General features: G+C 40.0%; 1 protein-coding gene across 2 annotated transcripts; it reads left to right on the forward strand.

Annotated features, from left to right (window-relative positions):
- Positions 1-4,960: 4,960 nt before the first annotated feature.
- On the forward strand, positions 4,961-17,395 carry LOC103696719 (auxin response factor 17-like). 2 transcript variants are annotated; one of them, XM_088710236.2, is made up of 16 exons: positions 5,002-5,874; positions 5,964-6,375; positions 7,907-8,019; positions 8,452-8,550; positions 8,635-8,691; positions 8,779-8,934; positions 9,057-9,141; positions 13,417-13,507; positions 13,606-13,770; positions 13,847-13,969; positions 14,167-14,242; positions 14,427-14,574; positions 14,729-14,946; positions 15,124-15,942; positions 16,481-16,671; positions 17,009-17,395. In XM_088710236.2, exons 2-16 carry the CDS (start codon positions 6,324-6,326, stop codon positions 17,205-17,207), a joined length of 2,592 nt encoding a protein of 863 aa, XP_088566362.2. In that variant the 5' UTR covers positions 5,002-5,874; positions 5,964-6,323; the 3' UTR covers positions 17,208-17,395. The 2 variants fall into 2 exon arrangements, with proteins under 2 accessions (XP_038974829.2, XP_088566362.2); XM_039118901.3 differs by having other exon boundaries at positions 4,961-5,874; positions 14,729-15,942.
- The last annotated feature ends 232 nt before the right edge of the window (positions 17,396-17,627 follow it).

Raw genomic sequence — 17,627 nt, forward strand, 5'->3', positions numbered from 1 at the left:
GGAGTCGACTCCAAGTCTCCAGGAGTCGACTCCAATACTGTTCACAACCCAGAAACTTGTGTTTTCCTTTGGATGCGCTACACTTGAGCCTACATCACCTCCAAGCTTCACGCGTCAGCTTCATTCCGGAATCCTAGCAGCTTGTGATTCAGCCCTCCCGCATCATGCGAAGGATCATGCGTCCGTTCCCCATGGATTCATTGCCGGCTTCAAGAAGAAGGGAGAGATCTATATAAAGGGAGGAGAGGCCATCGACAAAAGGGAGGAGGAGGAAGGAGAGAAGAGAGCTCTATTTCAAAAGAAAAAAAAAAGGAGAAAGGAAACAAAGGAGGAGCTCTGTTTTTCGAGAAGAAGGAAAAAAATATTTTATTTTTTTTAGTTTTCCACCGAGAGGGGTACTTGTTCCCTTGTTTTCAATTTTTTTTCCTTCTCACTTTTGTAAGCATTTTTCTTTTTATGCAATCTATTAAATTTTTTTTTATGCAATCCATATTATAGGTTTTGTTTAATTTCTTTTTTTTATGCAATCTATCAATTTTTCTTTTATGCAATCTGTGTCTAAGTTTTAATTTAATATTCTGCAATTTATTTTATGCATTTTGAAATTCTTATTTTAATTGCAAAGTTTTCTTTCTTTCCTTTGTTTATTTTTGAATAGAAAACTAGTTCTGGTTGGTTAGAGATTAATCAAATATCCTCAAGAAATTTTTTTAAAAAGAAAAAAGAAAAAAAATATTGCCATGAATCTTAATGGAGTTTATATTCTTTATTTGTGTGCTCCAATCGCCTCCCTGTGGATCGACCTCCTACAACCATTATTCATCGAATAGAGGATGGTAAGAGTAAAAATAATAATATTTGTTTGTTGGTTAGGATTTTGACAACGGCACTCTTTTTAAGTCATCCTCAGGTCTACTAAAGAATAGCCGACAACACATCTCGATAGCAATGGTGGGTGATTTCAACTACATCCAGGGCCCTAGTGAGAAAAGGGGCGACAGGGCTTTCACTAAATTGGTGATGAGGGAGTTTCGCAATTTCTTGTCAAGAAATGGTCTAATAGATCTTGGTTTCTCGGGGTTGCATTTCACCTGGTGTAACAACTAGGCCGACAAAACTAGAGTGTGGGAGTAGATAGATAGGGCCATCGTGTCTTTAAATTAGATCCTCCATTTTTAAACCTACCAGGTCAGGCACCTACCTCGGATTGCTTCTTATTATTGCCCTTTGTTGATCTCTACAGCATTGGGTTCCAGTCATCACTGCCCCTTCTGCTTTGAGAAGGTGTGGTTGTCATACCCCCAGTCCTAGTATATTGTCTGGGTGGCTTGGCGCATGCCGACGCAAGGTGATGCCATGCAGAGGGTTTTGCGCAAATTGAAGATCACCAAGAGGTGACGTCGCCGATAGAATCGGAAGGTCATAGGCAACATCTTTAGAAGATTGGAGGAGGTGGAGGCTTCGATTGCTGATCTTCAGAAAAGAGAACATCGGAGGGGCGAGCTCCCGAAGGCCGACATGGCAAGCCTACGGGAGTTACTCGCCACACATCACTCACTCCTGGAGTAGTATGAGGTCTTCTGGAGATAGAAATCTAGGATTTAGTGGGTTAGTGAGGGGGATCGGAATACCAACTTCTTCCACCAGTCAACCATCATCAGGAGGTAGAGGAGTACGATCCAGTCCTTGTGGAATGGGATGGGCCAGCAGCAGGAGGAGGAGTCTATAGTCAGACAGGTGTTGCTTGACTTCTTCAGATTCAAGTGGAAGGAGGATAGTGGTGTAGCGGACGTCGGTCAGCTCCCAAGGCTGGATGTTGGGATTGGAGCTGCAGAGAATGCAGCCTTGATTCGGCTAGTGTCGAAGTTGGAGATACAGGAGGCAGTCTGGGCTCTCGCAGAAGATAAGGCCCTGGGATTGGACAGTTCCCTTCTTTCTTCTTTCGGACATACTGGTGTATTATTCGGAGAGCAGTGGTGGAGGCAGTATAGTTGTTTCTCAGTCAGGCAGTAAATGGCAGAAGATTGGAAGGCCACCTAAGTCACTCTAATATCGAAGTGCTAGGATGCAGCAGAGCCGAGCCACTTTAGGCCCATCAGCCTATGCACCACATTGTACAAGTTCGTGGCGAGGATTATGTGGGTAGGATGAAGCCATTGCTGCCAGGTATCATCTATCAGGAGCAAGAGACTTTTGTGGGGGGCAAAAATATCTCTGACAATGTCATGCTAGACTAGAAACTAATGTGGGATCTTTAGCAGGCTCCGAAGCGGCAGAGCTTGATGGCAGTTAAGTTGGACATTGACAGAGCATATGACAGGATCCGGTGGGGTTTCCTCAGGCGAGCACTGGAGAGCTTTGGTTTTCATGGAACCTGAATAGACTGGGTGTTGGGCTATGTTTCGGGGCCAAGCTTCTCCATCCTGATCAATGGCACACCGCCACCTTTCTTTCAGTCCACTATGGGGCTTCAACAGGGATGTCTTCTATCTCCGTACTTGTTCATTATTTGCTCTGATGTGCTTTTTCGTGCTTTGCAAGTAGCGTGCACGAACCAGGAGCTAGAAGCTTATGTTCCTACCTCGGGATCTCGACCCATCTCATATTTACTATTTGCTGCTGATTGTCTTCTACTGGTTAGGGCGAGGGATGCACGAGCTCTCAAGGATGTGCTGGCGGATTACTGTGCAGTTTCGGGGCAAAGAGTGAACTTTCAAAAATTGGCCATCTCCTTCAACCCAAGCACGGAGCGCAGGGTCACAAGGGAGATCAGGAGGATCTTGGAGATGCAGGAGGAGGAAGGGACATGGAGCTATCTAGGAGTACTCATCATAGGCAGGAGGTTGTGGGTTACAGAGTGCTCTGATCTGGTATAGCTGATCTAGAGCAGGCTGGAAGGCGTCATCTTTTTCTATGATGGGCAGATTGATGCTGGTCAGGTCGGTGCTGTGTTTCATGCCTATTTATCTTATGGCTAACACTGTGGTCCCGAAGATAGAGCTGATGGGGATCGAGTTTGTACTTCAGAGCTTTCTATGGGGCTCACATGGAGGGGGGCACGGGGCCACGGAGTCTGCATGCCTATCAGTGAGGATGGCCTTGGGGTGCAGCCCTTCTAGGAGAGGTATGAGGCGCTCATTACTCGCCATACGGTATGGTTTATTCTTGAACCACAGGATTTCTAGAGTCAGGTTATGGCGGCTAGATATGGTTGAGTGGGATCTGATGGGGCGGCCCTAAGTAGGCGGAGATATTTCTTCATGTGGCGTGAGATCGGGAAGTGTTTGCTAATTACTTTGACAAATATCAGATAACTAATTGATGATGGGTGGAGCATTGATGTGGTGGACCCATGGGTGGACAGTCTCTTCTTGAGGCTTCGGTCGACTACGGTTAGCGCCGAGGCGGCAAACAAAATGAGATCTTGTGGCCTAATTAATGGAATTGATCCCTAGAGGTGACCGATCACAAATTTAACATCTAGGATTTGATCAAAAAGAATGAAAAATTGTTGTTCAGCCCCATTGGCCTCCTAGGAAAACTTGGTGTTCATGCCACCCATTATACTTGGAGTGGCACTTTGCTTGGTTGTCTTTGGCTTTTGTAGGACACCCATCCCCTGATCTGTTTCATTTCATACCTTGATGAAAATGAGCTCATTTAGTTTGATGGATAGAAATGTTGAAATCAAGGAACAAATAAATACCAAGAAGGAAATCCTATATGCTTATCAATATATACATAGTGATCTTTTGTTAACTAACCATTATACTTCATTTAGCATTTTCCTTGCCCAAGTCATTCAATGCATGATTATTATGCATGGCTCCTTTGCAGCCCCTGCTGTGCTTGCATCCCCCTTGCCCAAGTCATTCAATGCATGATTATTATGCACGGCTCCTTTGCAGCCTCTGCTGTGCTTGCATCCAATTTTTCTAGTAGCTAGTTTTTTATGTTGACAAACTATTATGCACCTCCCCGAGTTCTCTTATTCTTCACAAAAAATCTTTAATGAACATGCTTGTTTGTAACTTCAAATGTTATTTCAAATGAGAGTAATACTCTTGCTTTTAATACAGACATATCTGTATGGAAGATGTATGAATTTTGTGCAGATCGACTATATGTCTGAAAGGACAAAAGAGTCAATATATCTTTTCTGATGCTCTTGTATTAGATTGGAATGGATTAATATGTCGATGTATATTGGATTGGATATGCTTTGACTGTATTGCATTGGATTAAAACTTTTCTAACATGGTTCAAATTTTGATATCATATGTGTTAAAATCAAAATTGTATTAGAATGGTAGAATGGTTTAGATTAATATTGGATTGGAACAGATTGTATGCAATCTCCCATTGCATTGGATTAATATTATATTATTCAACACGTCTAAAATTGATTGTAATTAGAATGATATAAAATTTTGATATGGAAGTAAGTTCAGAGGACTCATATGGGTGTGTATTTAATCTTGTATCAGTTATACACTGGATAGATCTTGGGCATGGATAGAAGGATAAGAAAGAAAATTGATAAAATATAATTTATATTTTTTGCTTAGACTATTTTGGACTTTTCAGATGTTATTTACATAATTTGAAATTAGATTCTTGAATTTTTATTGTTATATAGCTTGATTGTTGTCTAATGTTTATCATTAGCTTATTTTCTTGAGTAGCATGGAGCTAGTGATTGAGATCTACATTAGCTTTACGCATGATATAGCTTGATTATGTCAGTGGAAGAAGATGATGGTCAGTTTTATTATCTACCATTTCTAGCGCCAAGTTACTGATAGCTATTTTTTTAGCAGTTAATAACCAGATAATTATTTTATAATGAACATGCTTGGGGTTTGCTATTTACGTATATAGGAGGTGAAGAGAAAAAGGGCAAGAAGGGAAAAAAAAGGGAGCGATAATGATAATGCCGGTTTCTGCTGACGGATCGCTCCCTCGCGACTCGTAAAGAAATACAGCTCCGCTCGTGGCTTCAGCTTCAGTTTCTACGCAGGCACCCAAGCTCAATTCTCTTCTCTCTCTCTCTCTCTCTCTCTCTCTCTCTCTGAGCCTTTGGTCGATCGAGCGATCTCTGGGCTTCGATCCAACTCGAGGAGAAATCTTTTTGTGATGCGAATCTCCTCCCCGAAATGCTCCATCGCCGCCGCCTGAAATCACGGAACCCCGAGCTGGTTTGCTGTGGAGGTGGTGGAGATCGGGGCTAGTTAGAGTTTAAGATGAACCCTCTGTGTACGCGGAGCTCGGCCTAGGGGTTTTCGGCTTCCGGCTCCGAGTTCTTGGGGAACGAGCTCGTTTTCCTATTTCGAGGAGCTTCTTTCGGAGATCTGTGGGGATAGGGTTTGAGATCGTGGCTTGGTTGGGAAGGGGAACTTCTTCTGGTGCTTCGGGAGCTCTTGCAGCTGGTTTGAAGTGCTGGAAGAGCTCCTGAGGGGAGATCTGGGGGGTTGTCGGGTTCCGGTTGGGGTTTCTTCTCAAACGTGGGGGCTTTCGTTCGTGCTATGGTGGTGCGAGCTGGTCTCTTGAGGTTTTGAAAGCTTAATCTCGGTGGAAGCTTAAGATTTTGTGGGGTTTTGGGGGTTTTTGATCGAAAGTTTCTTCTTTGGGGAGAGTTCATACTTGGTTGCCTCAGCTGAGGTAGTTGGTGTACTTTAAGTCTGGTTTTTAGCCTTTTTCTTGAGGTCTTTAATATCTGGTAGGGAGCCTTACTGCTGTTGTTTGACACCTCGGTGGAGGTTACCAAAGCAGGAGTTTTGCTGAGAATTTCTTCCGACGTTTGAAAACCCAGGTTGCCAATAAGCTTAAAGCAAGGACATCTTGCGAAATCTGGGATCCTGGCATAGGTTTCAGGTGGAAAATCTTTTGTCAGAAGGTGGAGATAATCTTTTCATGTTTCAGGTCGAAATATTTAACTCTAGGTTTTGCATGGTGAATGTCAGGAACTGATGAGACTGGAGACGAGAATTTCTGGCAGTGGAACCGGCTTGGGTTGAAGGTGTGCGTGTGTTTGAACAAAAAAAAAAAGAAGGTGTGCGTGTGTATCTGCAGGGGTTCGTTCACCAAGCGGAATATTCCTGGCCATTTTTTTTGTTGGTCCTCTTCTTCTCAGTTGGATGAATTGAAGCGGCGGGTTCGGTGCTCTGGAGAGAATCATAAACAAAATGCTGTAATAGCAATTTCAAGCAGGGAATTGAAAAGTGATAATTTTTGTTGACGAAGTGCTTCACTTTGGATATTTCACTTGTGTGCTGAAGAAAAGGAGCAACTTCCGTCTCCAGCTTTTGGTTCCTTTTGCATTAATGCAAAAGATGAGGATCTCGTCGTCAGATCTTGCAAATCTGCCTCAGGAAGGTGAGCTTCTAAGCAGCTTATTTTCTTAGTTGTCTCAAAACGTTGTGTTTATGGAACTATATATTACCATGCATTCTTTTTAGTTGCTGTGGATACATATTTTTTATTTAAATTCGATTATTGTATTTTGCTTTTTTATTATAGAATACACAGTAGAAGGTTCTGCATTCCACTGGTTTTGGATTCTGCATCAGTTTGGTTTTTTTGCCGATAATCTGTGCATCACAGATGAATGCGCTTTCCTCTGTCAGAATTCATCTTCCCCATCGAAACTCCTACAAGTACTTTGATATTTTAGTTGGTTGCTCAGAAGTTGCATGGGAGCTATGTAAGCGATACATAGGTTTTCTGCTCCCATGAGCTGGTCTTTAAGCTTTACAGCAAGGCCCAAATTTGTCTTGGCCCGGAAATTGGCATCATTTAGGAGGTTGATGTCCAATCCTAGAAAGTTGTCAAGCCTTGATGTGTCCTGTATCCATAAAGACAAGCCCATATAGATGTTATAAAAGGTGTGCAGGCTGAGGTTAAAGTATTTATTCAGTTGTTGAATAGGGTTTCCTGATTTGAATTTTTGATGAAGTTTGGAATATGAGATTTTTGTTTATTTTCTGCAGATGACTTTCTTTGGGTGTTTTCCTTCTCCTGAATTTATCTGTATGTCCTGTATTTAGTTTTCAGTTTGATCTTCTCTGGGCTCATGGTGTACAGGCTCTGGATCCTCTAGAACCCAAATCATTGCAATTTTCTGCAGCTTCAATATGTCACGCTAAACAATAAACATTTAAGTTTCTCTTGCTTCATTTAAACCACCATTATCTGGCTGTATTGGATACAGGCCAGGAGTTGCACAAAAGAACTATCCAGTGAGCATTTACCAAGTATCCAAAATGTATGTGTCTCCTGTAGCTGTTCTTGTGGATGTTCCGAACTCTGCTATGCATACCAGGCTTTTATAGTTGGAAAGTTAGTTAACCATACTGAGATGGCGGGTTCAAACTCTAATATTCATGTAGGTCTTACCTATTTTTGGACAGTCCTGATCACAGACAGAAAGATAACAGTTTTTCTGTGAGGAGCTGTGGAACTAAAAGAACCATTATCAGGAGATTAAAATTTTAAATCTATAACATTCCTTTATGTAATAGAACTGTGAGTTTCAATTCACTATGGAGGAAAGCAACATCTTCTGCAAACATAGACTTTGCTTTATAGTTGTTGTGGTTTTGCAGTGTATGAATCAGTTATCAAATAAAGATAGGAATGATGTTTTTTTTTTTTTTTAATCTTGAAACAGCTTGCAATATTTTATGGTTCTGTTTACACATATTTGGATTAGGTTTAGTTAAGGTTTCAAAATGAATCTATATATGGAAATTTTTGCCAATTTTTATATAATTGCATCTTTTCCCAACTGTGCACCCAGTAGTTTTTTCTATAATTGCCAATTTTTGCTGATCAAATCCAAGACAAGATCATTTTCTCTTTGCTTTCTCCTTTTGAAGTTTGCTTATCTATGTGCCATCATTTACAGAAGAAAAGAGATATCTGAATTCAGAGTTATGGCATGCATGTGCTGGGCCACTTGTAGCATTACCTGCTGTTGGAAGTCGTGTGGTATATTTCCCACAAGGCCATAGTGAGCAGGTCAGTTTCTCACTCAAATTATAGATCAGTTTGTTTCACTCATGGATTACAAAGATGTGCACTATTGTAAAGTGATGATGTTGTGTTTATGACTGGAGAGGGTATCAAGTACTTTTCAATTTGTATTGCATGGGACAATTTGTCGTACATTTTTGCTAGCTTGCTAACTTTGATGGGCTTTCTACTTTCTTATGTCTTGCATGTTTTATAAATTTGGCATATTATGTGTGCTATCAATTATTTATTGTCTTGTTTTAATATCTGTAACCCTTCTATTATTAAAATGCTTGATGGGCTGTGTAAAAGGTTCTCTGGTTTCAGCTTTACTATGGGCAATCTTCCTTGATAAGGATCAGGCCTCCTGGCGTAGGAAACCTATTGGCTTCCTTATTATTTTTTTGTGAATTATAATTCTTCAGTGTACCTATGCAGGTGGCTGCATCAACAAACAAGGAAATTGATTCCCATATTCCCAACTATCCAAGCTTACCTCCTCAGTTGATCTGTCAGCTGCATAATGTTACCATGCATGTAAGTTAAATATGCATTTTTTGGGGCATGTATGATTTCATGGCCAGCTGCCTGACACATGAACACCTGTTGTGCACACTTCAGGCAGATGTAGAGACAGATGAAGTTTATGCCCAAATGACATTGCAACCTTTGAGCCCGGTAGTCATCAGTATCTTTGTGCTTTTGACCTTATTTGATTATATTATGGATGCTTTGTATAAATTTTTGACATGATCTTATATTCAGCAAGAGCAAAAAGAACCTTATCTCCCTACTGAATTGGGTACACCCAGCAAACAGCCAACCAATTATTTCTGTAAGACGCTGACTGCAAGTGACACCAGTACACATGGTGGTTTCTCTGTTCCCCGTCGAGCAGCTGAAAAAGTCTTTCCACCATTGGTGAGTTTGTTTTGTCTGTGTGGGGGTGAATGGTTACTGATGGAATGGCTGTTTTTCTGGAAACTATCCATTACAAATCTGCTTATCTTTCTTATTCTTCTATGTCTATGTTGCTCTTCCAGGATTTTTCGCAGCAGCCTCCTGCACAAGAGTTGATTGCACGAGACCTTCATGGAAATGAGTGGAAATTCCGTCATATCTTTCGTGGTATGTGAGAGGTTTCAACTGTTATCAGCAGCCATCCACCTCCTTCCTTTAGATTACTAGGTCTGTGAACTGAGTCATCGGATGCAAAAGGCGCATAGCAGACATCAACGTGAAGTGGAGCCCTTATCTTTCTAACCCTCAGCCTATCCGATTCTGTGCGGATTAACACCCTTTCATTTCTATCGAAGCCAGCCAACCATATGAAAGCATCTGATCGTCGCGGTTTAACCGGCGATATATCTTACTTGAAATGTGCCTAGTTAGTTCATCTGTAGGCTTTTGGCAACCACATGACTCATAGTTTGCTAATTATATGACTTATGGTGATTAATTGTCAGAATCATGCATATGGGAGGATATCCACTTGGTTGCCTCATCCCACTTTAAGACAGTTGGTACATTTATTGAGCACTAAAAGTACTTTGTCTTATTTCGTTCTTTACCTAAACTCTTTCTTCAACTCCAGGAGATATAGAGACATGTTCCTAGTTTGTGAACTAAAATTGGTTAACCAGTGAGGTAGGCATACCTTTTGGCCAACAAGTATTGCATGTGTTATTGGCAAGCTCTCTCTCATTTGAAGTTGCTTTTACCAAGAGCTCAGAAAAAATCCCCAAGGTGTTAAATATCAGATTCCTGGCTGGTTACCTTAAGTTTTCATGACTTGTTAAATGATTAACAAGAATTTGATCCATTAGACAATCCCTAGTAAAATGGAATAAGACCATCTGATTAATGTTAAGATAGTACACTGCCTTTTCCACATTCTCTATAATCATTGCAGCAAACAGATGATTTGCAAGGCAACTTCGTCAGGTTCATATATATTGTTGTTTTATATGCATGTGTGTGCATGGCAAGATTCGCCATCTCAGTACCGTACCCCGTACCAGTGCCACACTAGCACAGTGTCGGTACGGTATATATTTTTTTGGTATACCGAGTGTCGATATGCCATCCGTACTGGGTACCGGTACCGAACCAGTACGATATAGTATGACCCGTACCGTCCAGTTCGGGTTGGTATGGCATACCTTGGTGTATAAGATAATGATGCATGGTATTAATATTTTAGAATGCTTTAAGCAGATTTTGACTATCTTGTCTTCAAGATATGAAGTTTGTTGAAATTATGGCCCTAATTCTCATAGACTGGATTGGGAATGATATGTAGGCATATACTTTAGCATTCCTTATGCCAGGTAAATCTAAGAAAGTATTGATGGCACAATGGTAAAAATAAGTTGTATTAGAATATCAGAAACAGAAAGAAAAGGAAATAAAAAGGATGCTTGTATATATGATGATTAAATGTGCCTATGCCAAAATCAGTTTGTTTCCTAGATGAATTTGACAAGCTAAATGATTGGCAGAACAAAAATTGAGCATGATAATGAGGGAAGAACACTACTAATGATCAAGAGTTTTGGAAATATAGTCTAGAAGCATGATTATAGTTTATTTTCTTTCCGGCATCTTACTTGTGCATCTATCGAAATTTTGTTGACTAATGAACATTATTAGGTCTTGCAATAAGTGCACAAGTTTTCTGAGTTACTTTTGGTTGTTCTCTGCATAAACATTATTGGTAACTATCTCCTGTGCGTTGCATCAGTATAAGAAAGCAAACAATAATCATTTTTTAGTTAAGTTTTTTTTTTCCTTTTCTCTAGTCCAATTTTTTAGTTTAAATGTGTTAGTTTGTATCTGGAATTTACCATTAACAAACATAGGAATTGGAATATTGCTTGCTTCTAGTGCAGTAGGTATTGGTCGTTTTTAGATATCGAGTATAACTTTTCTTCCTTAGCTACTGATTTAGAATTCAGCAGTTGCCTGATAAATTTCTATGCTGTTTTAGCCTTTCATTCTCCACCATGATCACTGAGAAACTTAGATCTCCATGCTGTTGAGACTTTCTCTAACATTACTCAAATACTTGTTTGCAGTTAGCTGCATTAAATTAAGAGCCTTGTGTCATACTTGTAAAAAGTCACTTTATTCGTTTAGGATGGTAATCTAGAATATAACCTGGCAGCTTTATAAATGATAACTTAGTCATGCAATGGAGAATTTATAATATAACAAGTAATGTAAAACCAAATATTGCTTCTGGTTACCATATCCTATTAAGTATCATGATATTGTGGCTGTTCAACTGAGCTTATGTCAAACAATTTTTTGACTTTGTGACAGCACATTTTTTATGATGCATTTATATGTAATATATAATTGCATATTTTTTTATTGTGTGCGTGTGTGTGTGTGTATAGAGAGAGAGAGAGACTATGCTCCTCATGAGAGGAGGGTATCAACTCTCCGCGATTAATGATCTATATCTAGAAAGAGAGATGAATTAGGCTCCTCTCAATTCCAAAATCAATAATAAGGCATCCAAATCAAAGATCCACACCGTTGATTATGATCTATATCCTAAAGATACCCAGAAACTAAAATCACAGATTTTGGTAATTTCTAACTTGTACATCATGTTGATACAAAAGTGGACAGTTTCCATTTTGTTAGCATGCTGAAATTATGACAAAGTAAATTGAGACTCCACTTTATCATGATCTATACATATTAAAAATCAATAGATTTTAATGCTTAGATCATAGCAAAACGTAGTCTCATATCATTTTTACCATTGTTTTTTACCTCCGTCCGATGCATGGATTAGAGACCGCCAAAACACGTGATTTTTAGTTTTGTAAAATTTTTTAATATAACTCATAATTAATGGTATGGATCTTCAGTTTGGATCCCCCATTGTTGATTTTGGAATCAAGAGGAAGAAATACCCTATCTTGAGAGGGGCATAGTCCAATATATATATATATATATAATATAGCTCATCTACTCTCCTTTCTAAAGAATTAAGGTTTCAATTCGACCAACTCAAAATCGATAGTGGTCTTTGAAAATTGAAAATCCATATCATTGATCATGATAAAACATATATGTATCAGAATTCAATGATGGTTCCAAACTATAATTTATGCAAATATCAAATTGAGCCGTCAAAACAATATATTCTTGGACCACTTGATGCATGGGTAAATGACCTTCAAAAGACACGATTTTTTCTTTCAAAGTAATTTTTGGAATGTAGGTCATAATCAATGGCAGGGATCCTCCATTGATTTAGGATCAGTTGGATTGAGACCTCAATCCTTTCGGATGGAGGGTAGACCATCTCTCTCTCTCTCTCTCTCTCTCTATATATATATATATATATATGTTTGCACATTTATTGTTAGATTGTAAAATTGATATTGGGTGTCTATGATGCATTTTTGCGCCCTATTATGGGGCTGTTTGGAGCCCTGTAGATGGAGCTACACTGCAACTCAAGTGGCAGTTCAAATTGAGTTGCAGGCGCTCAATTTTCCTTGTTAGGATGAAAGATGATGGGAGTGGTGAAGGGGGGATGGAGAGAAGGATGAGGGAGAAATGGATGAAAAAAGTGGGCGAGTACGAGAGGGGCTGAGGAGAGATCAAGGCTGGCGGCCTAGGGCTTGGATTGGTCAGTTTGGGGCTTCTTCCAGTAGCTGCCAGCTACTAGGGAGGAGGGCACAGCTGGAAGGGGGCTCTGCTGCAGTCCAGCTGCAGGCCTCTAAACTTGCAGGCTGGCCAGCCTCGCAGTTGGAGCTGCGGCACATGACACAGCTCCTTTGTGTAGCATTTGTGTCATAGTCCGCAAGCCTCATACACTACTTGCTGGCTGGTAGACACCGATGAGAAGGTAGGGGACATGCAGTAAGATGGGCATTCTTCCTTGGTCTGTCCGTGTGGCCAAGATGAGGTCTTTGTCATGACTGAAATGAAGAATGAGGTGTCCAACCATACATGGTAAACTTGATTTGTCAACAGCATTTGATCATGAGGTGGTTACCTGTTTTTGCATTACATATTCATTAGAAGTGTTTTGGTTCTTTTTGGCATCAGTAAGAAAATGCCAAGGTGCCATTGGTGTCTTGTCAACATGATATGAACTATGTATGTGCATAGCTGTGGTTTTAGTTTGTGTATATTGTGCTTTTGACTTAAGTTCATTTAGGCATAACACGAGTGTTAAAGTGTAATACGTATATGCGCACACGCATATATATATATGTATATGTATGTGCGTGTGTGTGTGTGTATGTGTGTCTATATATATATATATATATATATATATATATATATATATAATATTTAGCATGTTTGCTACTTGCTAGTTTGTGAAATATAGTATTGTAAGTTTGTAACCGTAAGTACATATTCGTGATGCAGGTCAGCCAAAGAGACATCTTCTTACAACAGGATGGAGTGTGTTTGTAAGTGCCAAGAGACTTGTTGCTGGCGATTCAGTCCTTTTTATCTGGTATTATCTTTTAGCATTGTATCATTGCGACTTTGGGGGTCGGGGGTGATCTATATAAAGTTGTGGAGCTGAAACTTTTGAGTATATTGTCTTGTTAGGAATGAAAACAATCAGTTGCTTCTGGGCATTCGTCATGCTAATCGACCACAAACAGTTATGCCTTCATCAGTTTTGTCAAGTGATAGCATGCACATAGGTCTTCTTGCTGCAGCTGCTCATGCTGCTGCTACTAATAGCCGTTTTACCATATTTTATAACCCAAGGTAGAGTGGTGCATTTGCCGTGTCGGCATCTTCTTACTTTTGCTAAACAATGATAGTTCATATTATTTGATTTCAGGGCAAGTCCTTCTGAATTTGTTATACCATTAGCTAAGTATGTTAAGGCAGTGTATCACACACGTGTTTCTGTGGGCATGCGTTTCCGAATGCTTTTTGAGACAGAAGAGTCAAGTGTTCGCCGGTAGGTTCATGTTATGATTTTCATTATTTGTTTAAATTTTTGAGCATGTACATACATGTGCACCAACAGGTACAGATTGGCACTTTAAAACTTCTGTGCTGCCTTTAGTTATTGATATTTGTACTGTCAAGCAAGTTAGGTTTTCCCCATTATTAATGGTTTCAACTCACATAATGCTTTGCCTTGTTTATTTCCAGATACATGGGCACAATTACTGGCATAAATGATCTGGACCCTGTCCGTTGGCCAAACTCGCATTGGCGTTCTGTGAAGGTAAATATTTTGACAACTGTTGTATTTGATTTTCAATATAGACTGCTCTGTTCTCACAATGCAGCTATTTAAGTTCTATATAACATTGTTGTCTTGCTACTGCTGCAAAGATGATTGCCTGGAATATGTTATACATTTGCTTTTTGCAGAAGTATTATCATAAGCTTGGGGTTTACTGATTCAGGTTGGCTGGGATGAATCAACTGCTGGAGAGAGGCAGCCTAGGGTGTCACTATGGGAGATCGAGCCTCTAACAACATTCCCAATGTATCCAGCCCCTTTTCCACTCAGTTTTAAGCGTCCATGGCCTACAGGATTACCCTCTCTACATGGTACTCCTTTTGATTGCATTTTGTATTTGATAGCCAAGACTATTAGCAGGATGTTTTATTCCGACTGCTTGATATAGTTATTTGAGCAGAAAATCCCTTAATTGTTTTTCATTATTGTACTTCTTCCATCTTACCTTTGTCACAATTTATGTAGGTGGAAAAGATGATGATACCAGTCTGAATTCTCCACTGATGTGGCTTCGAGATGGTGGAAATCCAGGGATCCAATCTTTGAATTTCCAGGGAATTGGTAGTACACCTTGGATGCAACCAAGACTTGATGCTTTGGGACACAGTCGACAGCCTGACATGTACCAGTCAATGGCTGCAGCTGCACTTCAGGAAATGAGGACTTCGGATCCTACAAAACAGGTATTACCAGCTATTCTGCCATTCCCACAACCGCAAAACTTAACTAGCAGACCCACCCCTCTATTACCGAGCCAGATTCTACAGCAAGTGCAACCTCAATCACAACGAAGTTTCCTTCACACCATTCTAGAAAACCAGGTTCCAAGCCAGACTCAGTCTCACTTCTTTCAGCATCAGTTGCAGCAATGCAACTCGTTAGGTGAGCAGCACCAGCATCAACAGATTCAGCAGCAACAAATTCCACAGCAACAGCATTTGCAAATACAACAGCAACATCAGCATCAACAAATGCAACAGAACCACTTGCCTGATCATCAACAAATTCCTAACATAGTGTCAGCCCTGTCTCAGTTTACCTCTGCTTCTCAATCCCAATCTCCTACATTGCAAACATTTTCCTCGTTTTCCCAGCCACAGAACTATCCAGATTCCAATGGTAACTCTGTTTCAACAACTAGCACCTCCCCCTTGCATAATATTTTGCGACCGTTTTCTCCAGAGGACGCATCACACCTTCTTAGTTTGCCAAGAACCACCCCTCTAGGCACTTCTAGTCCCTGGTCATGTAAACGAATTGCAGTTGAGTCAGTTCTCCCATCTGGAGCTCAATGTGTTGTGGCCCATGTGGAACAGTTAGGTTCTACACAGCCTAATCCCTCCCCACAATCTGTAACATTGCCACCTTTTCCAGGAAGAGAATGTTCGGTGGATCAAGATGGTACCACGGATCCCCAAAACAATTTGTTGTTTGGGGTTAACATAGATTCCTCGTCACTTCTAGTGCAGAATGGCATGCCAAGCCTCAGAACTGGTGCCAATGAAAGTGATTCAGCAGCCGTGCCATATGCTGCTTGCAATTTTTTGAGTCCGTCAGGAACTGACTTCCCATTGAATCAAGCATTGACTAGCTCCAGTTGCTTAGATGAATCAGGATTTTTGCAATCCCCTGAGAATGTGGATCAAGTGAACAACCCACAGAGTGGAACCTTTGTGAAGGTGAGTGAATTTCTTTTCAAATGGACAATAGCTGACTTTTCCATTCTCTTTTCTGGATTTTGATTTGCTGCAAAGCATTTCAGATGTTGAACGTTAGATTCATTTTTTTCCCAAATGGCTTGCTTTTTTCTTAAACTATTTCATTTTTTAATCAAGTTAAAGACTTAAAATATTTAACATGTGACTTGGCCTTGCAATGTTACATATGATGGAGATAATAAAGTTTGATAAACAGTTTCAATGTGTTCCTCCCGTTCTCCTCAAGAAAGCTGATATCATACATAGCATGCTTGCATAAAGTCAATATATTATACCTACATGTACATATTACCTCACAGGAAAAAAGAATATATATATATATATATATATATATATATATATATATATATATATATATATATATATATATATATTGGGAAAATGCTGATTTGGGGTTGTCAAGTTTTCTGATTAGTCTGTTTAACATGATTGATGTGTGCTTGTCGACTGAATTTATGGAGTATGCTGTCAATTATCAGCTTTTTGTTTGGAATCTTAGGTTTACAAGTCAGGGTCCTTTGGAAGGTCGCTGGACATCACCAGATTCAGCAGCTACCATGAGCTGCGTGGTGAGCTTGGGCGTCTGTTTGGCCTAGAAGGTCAGCTAGAAGACCCTGTGAGATCAGGCTGGCAGCTTGTATTCGTTGACCGGGAGAATGATGTTCTTCTTGTTGGCGATGATCCCTGGCAGTAAGTGCTTTATGCTCTTGCCCTTTCTATTGGTTAAGATTTCTTCAGGTTCTTTGTTTGGATGATGCTTGTTGCTTATGATTATAGTTGTTTGTTCAAAGTGAAAATCTTCTTAGAACATGGATTGGTATTTTGGTTTGCTTTTGCTTTTCCCAGGAATTCTGCTGCCTTTGCCACATTAGTAAACTAAAATATCTAAATAAATTTCTGTAGTTGTCATTATTATTTAGATTAGATGATTTTTTGAGGTCAGGAAGTGCGAGATACATTGTACTTCAGGATTGTTGTTTCTGACATGTTTATATCCTCTGCACATTTCATTTGGTTGTTCTTCCAGGGAGTTTGTGAACACTGTATATTGCATAAAGATACTTTCACCCCAAGAAGTGCAGCAGATGGGCAAACAAGGTGTTAATCTTCTGAACTCCGCCCCCATCAAAAGGCCCCCAAGCAACAGTTGTGATGGCTATGTGAGCCGGCAGGACTCGAGAAATTTGAGCAGTAGTATCACATCTGTGGGGTCTTTGGATTATTGAAAACCTAGGTCTGCCGAAGTCTGCAAGGCGTCAGCTCATGACAACTCCTTTCTTGTATTTTGCTGCACTTGCTTGTTTTAGAAGCTGGACTGAAGCACCGAGTAAGTCAGCTATGTATGTCTAATAACTGTATCATATGATCTCCCCTCATAACCTTGATATCCATGCAGAGAACTTATTTATCTGAAGACTTGATTCTGTGAATGTAGGCTGTTTCATTAATTAGTCCTGATCCAGGGTATTGGGAACAGACCACTGATTCTTGATCTCCAGAAATCTTAATGATGACATTCCCTTTTACTTTAACCTCATTCCAGTGATATGTTATTCCTTTAGGTGTCAGCTAGATTGTAAAGAGAACTAACCCTTTCAACCAGAAGAGAACCGAACGGCGTCAGCCTCTGCAACTGCTTCAGAAAA

This window comes from Phoenix dactylifera, chromosome 14 (assembly GCF_051530095.1).
Source record: "Phoenix dactylifera cultivar Ajwa chromosome 14, Ajwa_hap1_PhDact_Kaust_v1.1, whole genome shotgun sequence".
NCBI lineage: Eukaryota > Viridiplantae > Streptophyta > Magnoliopsida > Arecales > Arecaceae > Phoenix > Phoenix dactylifera.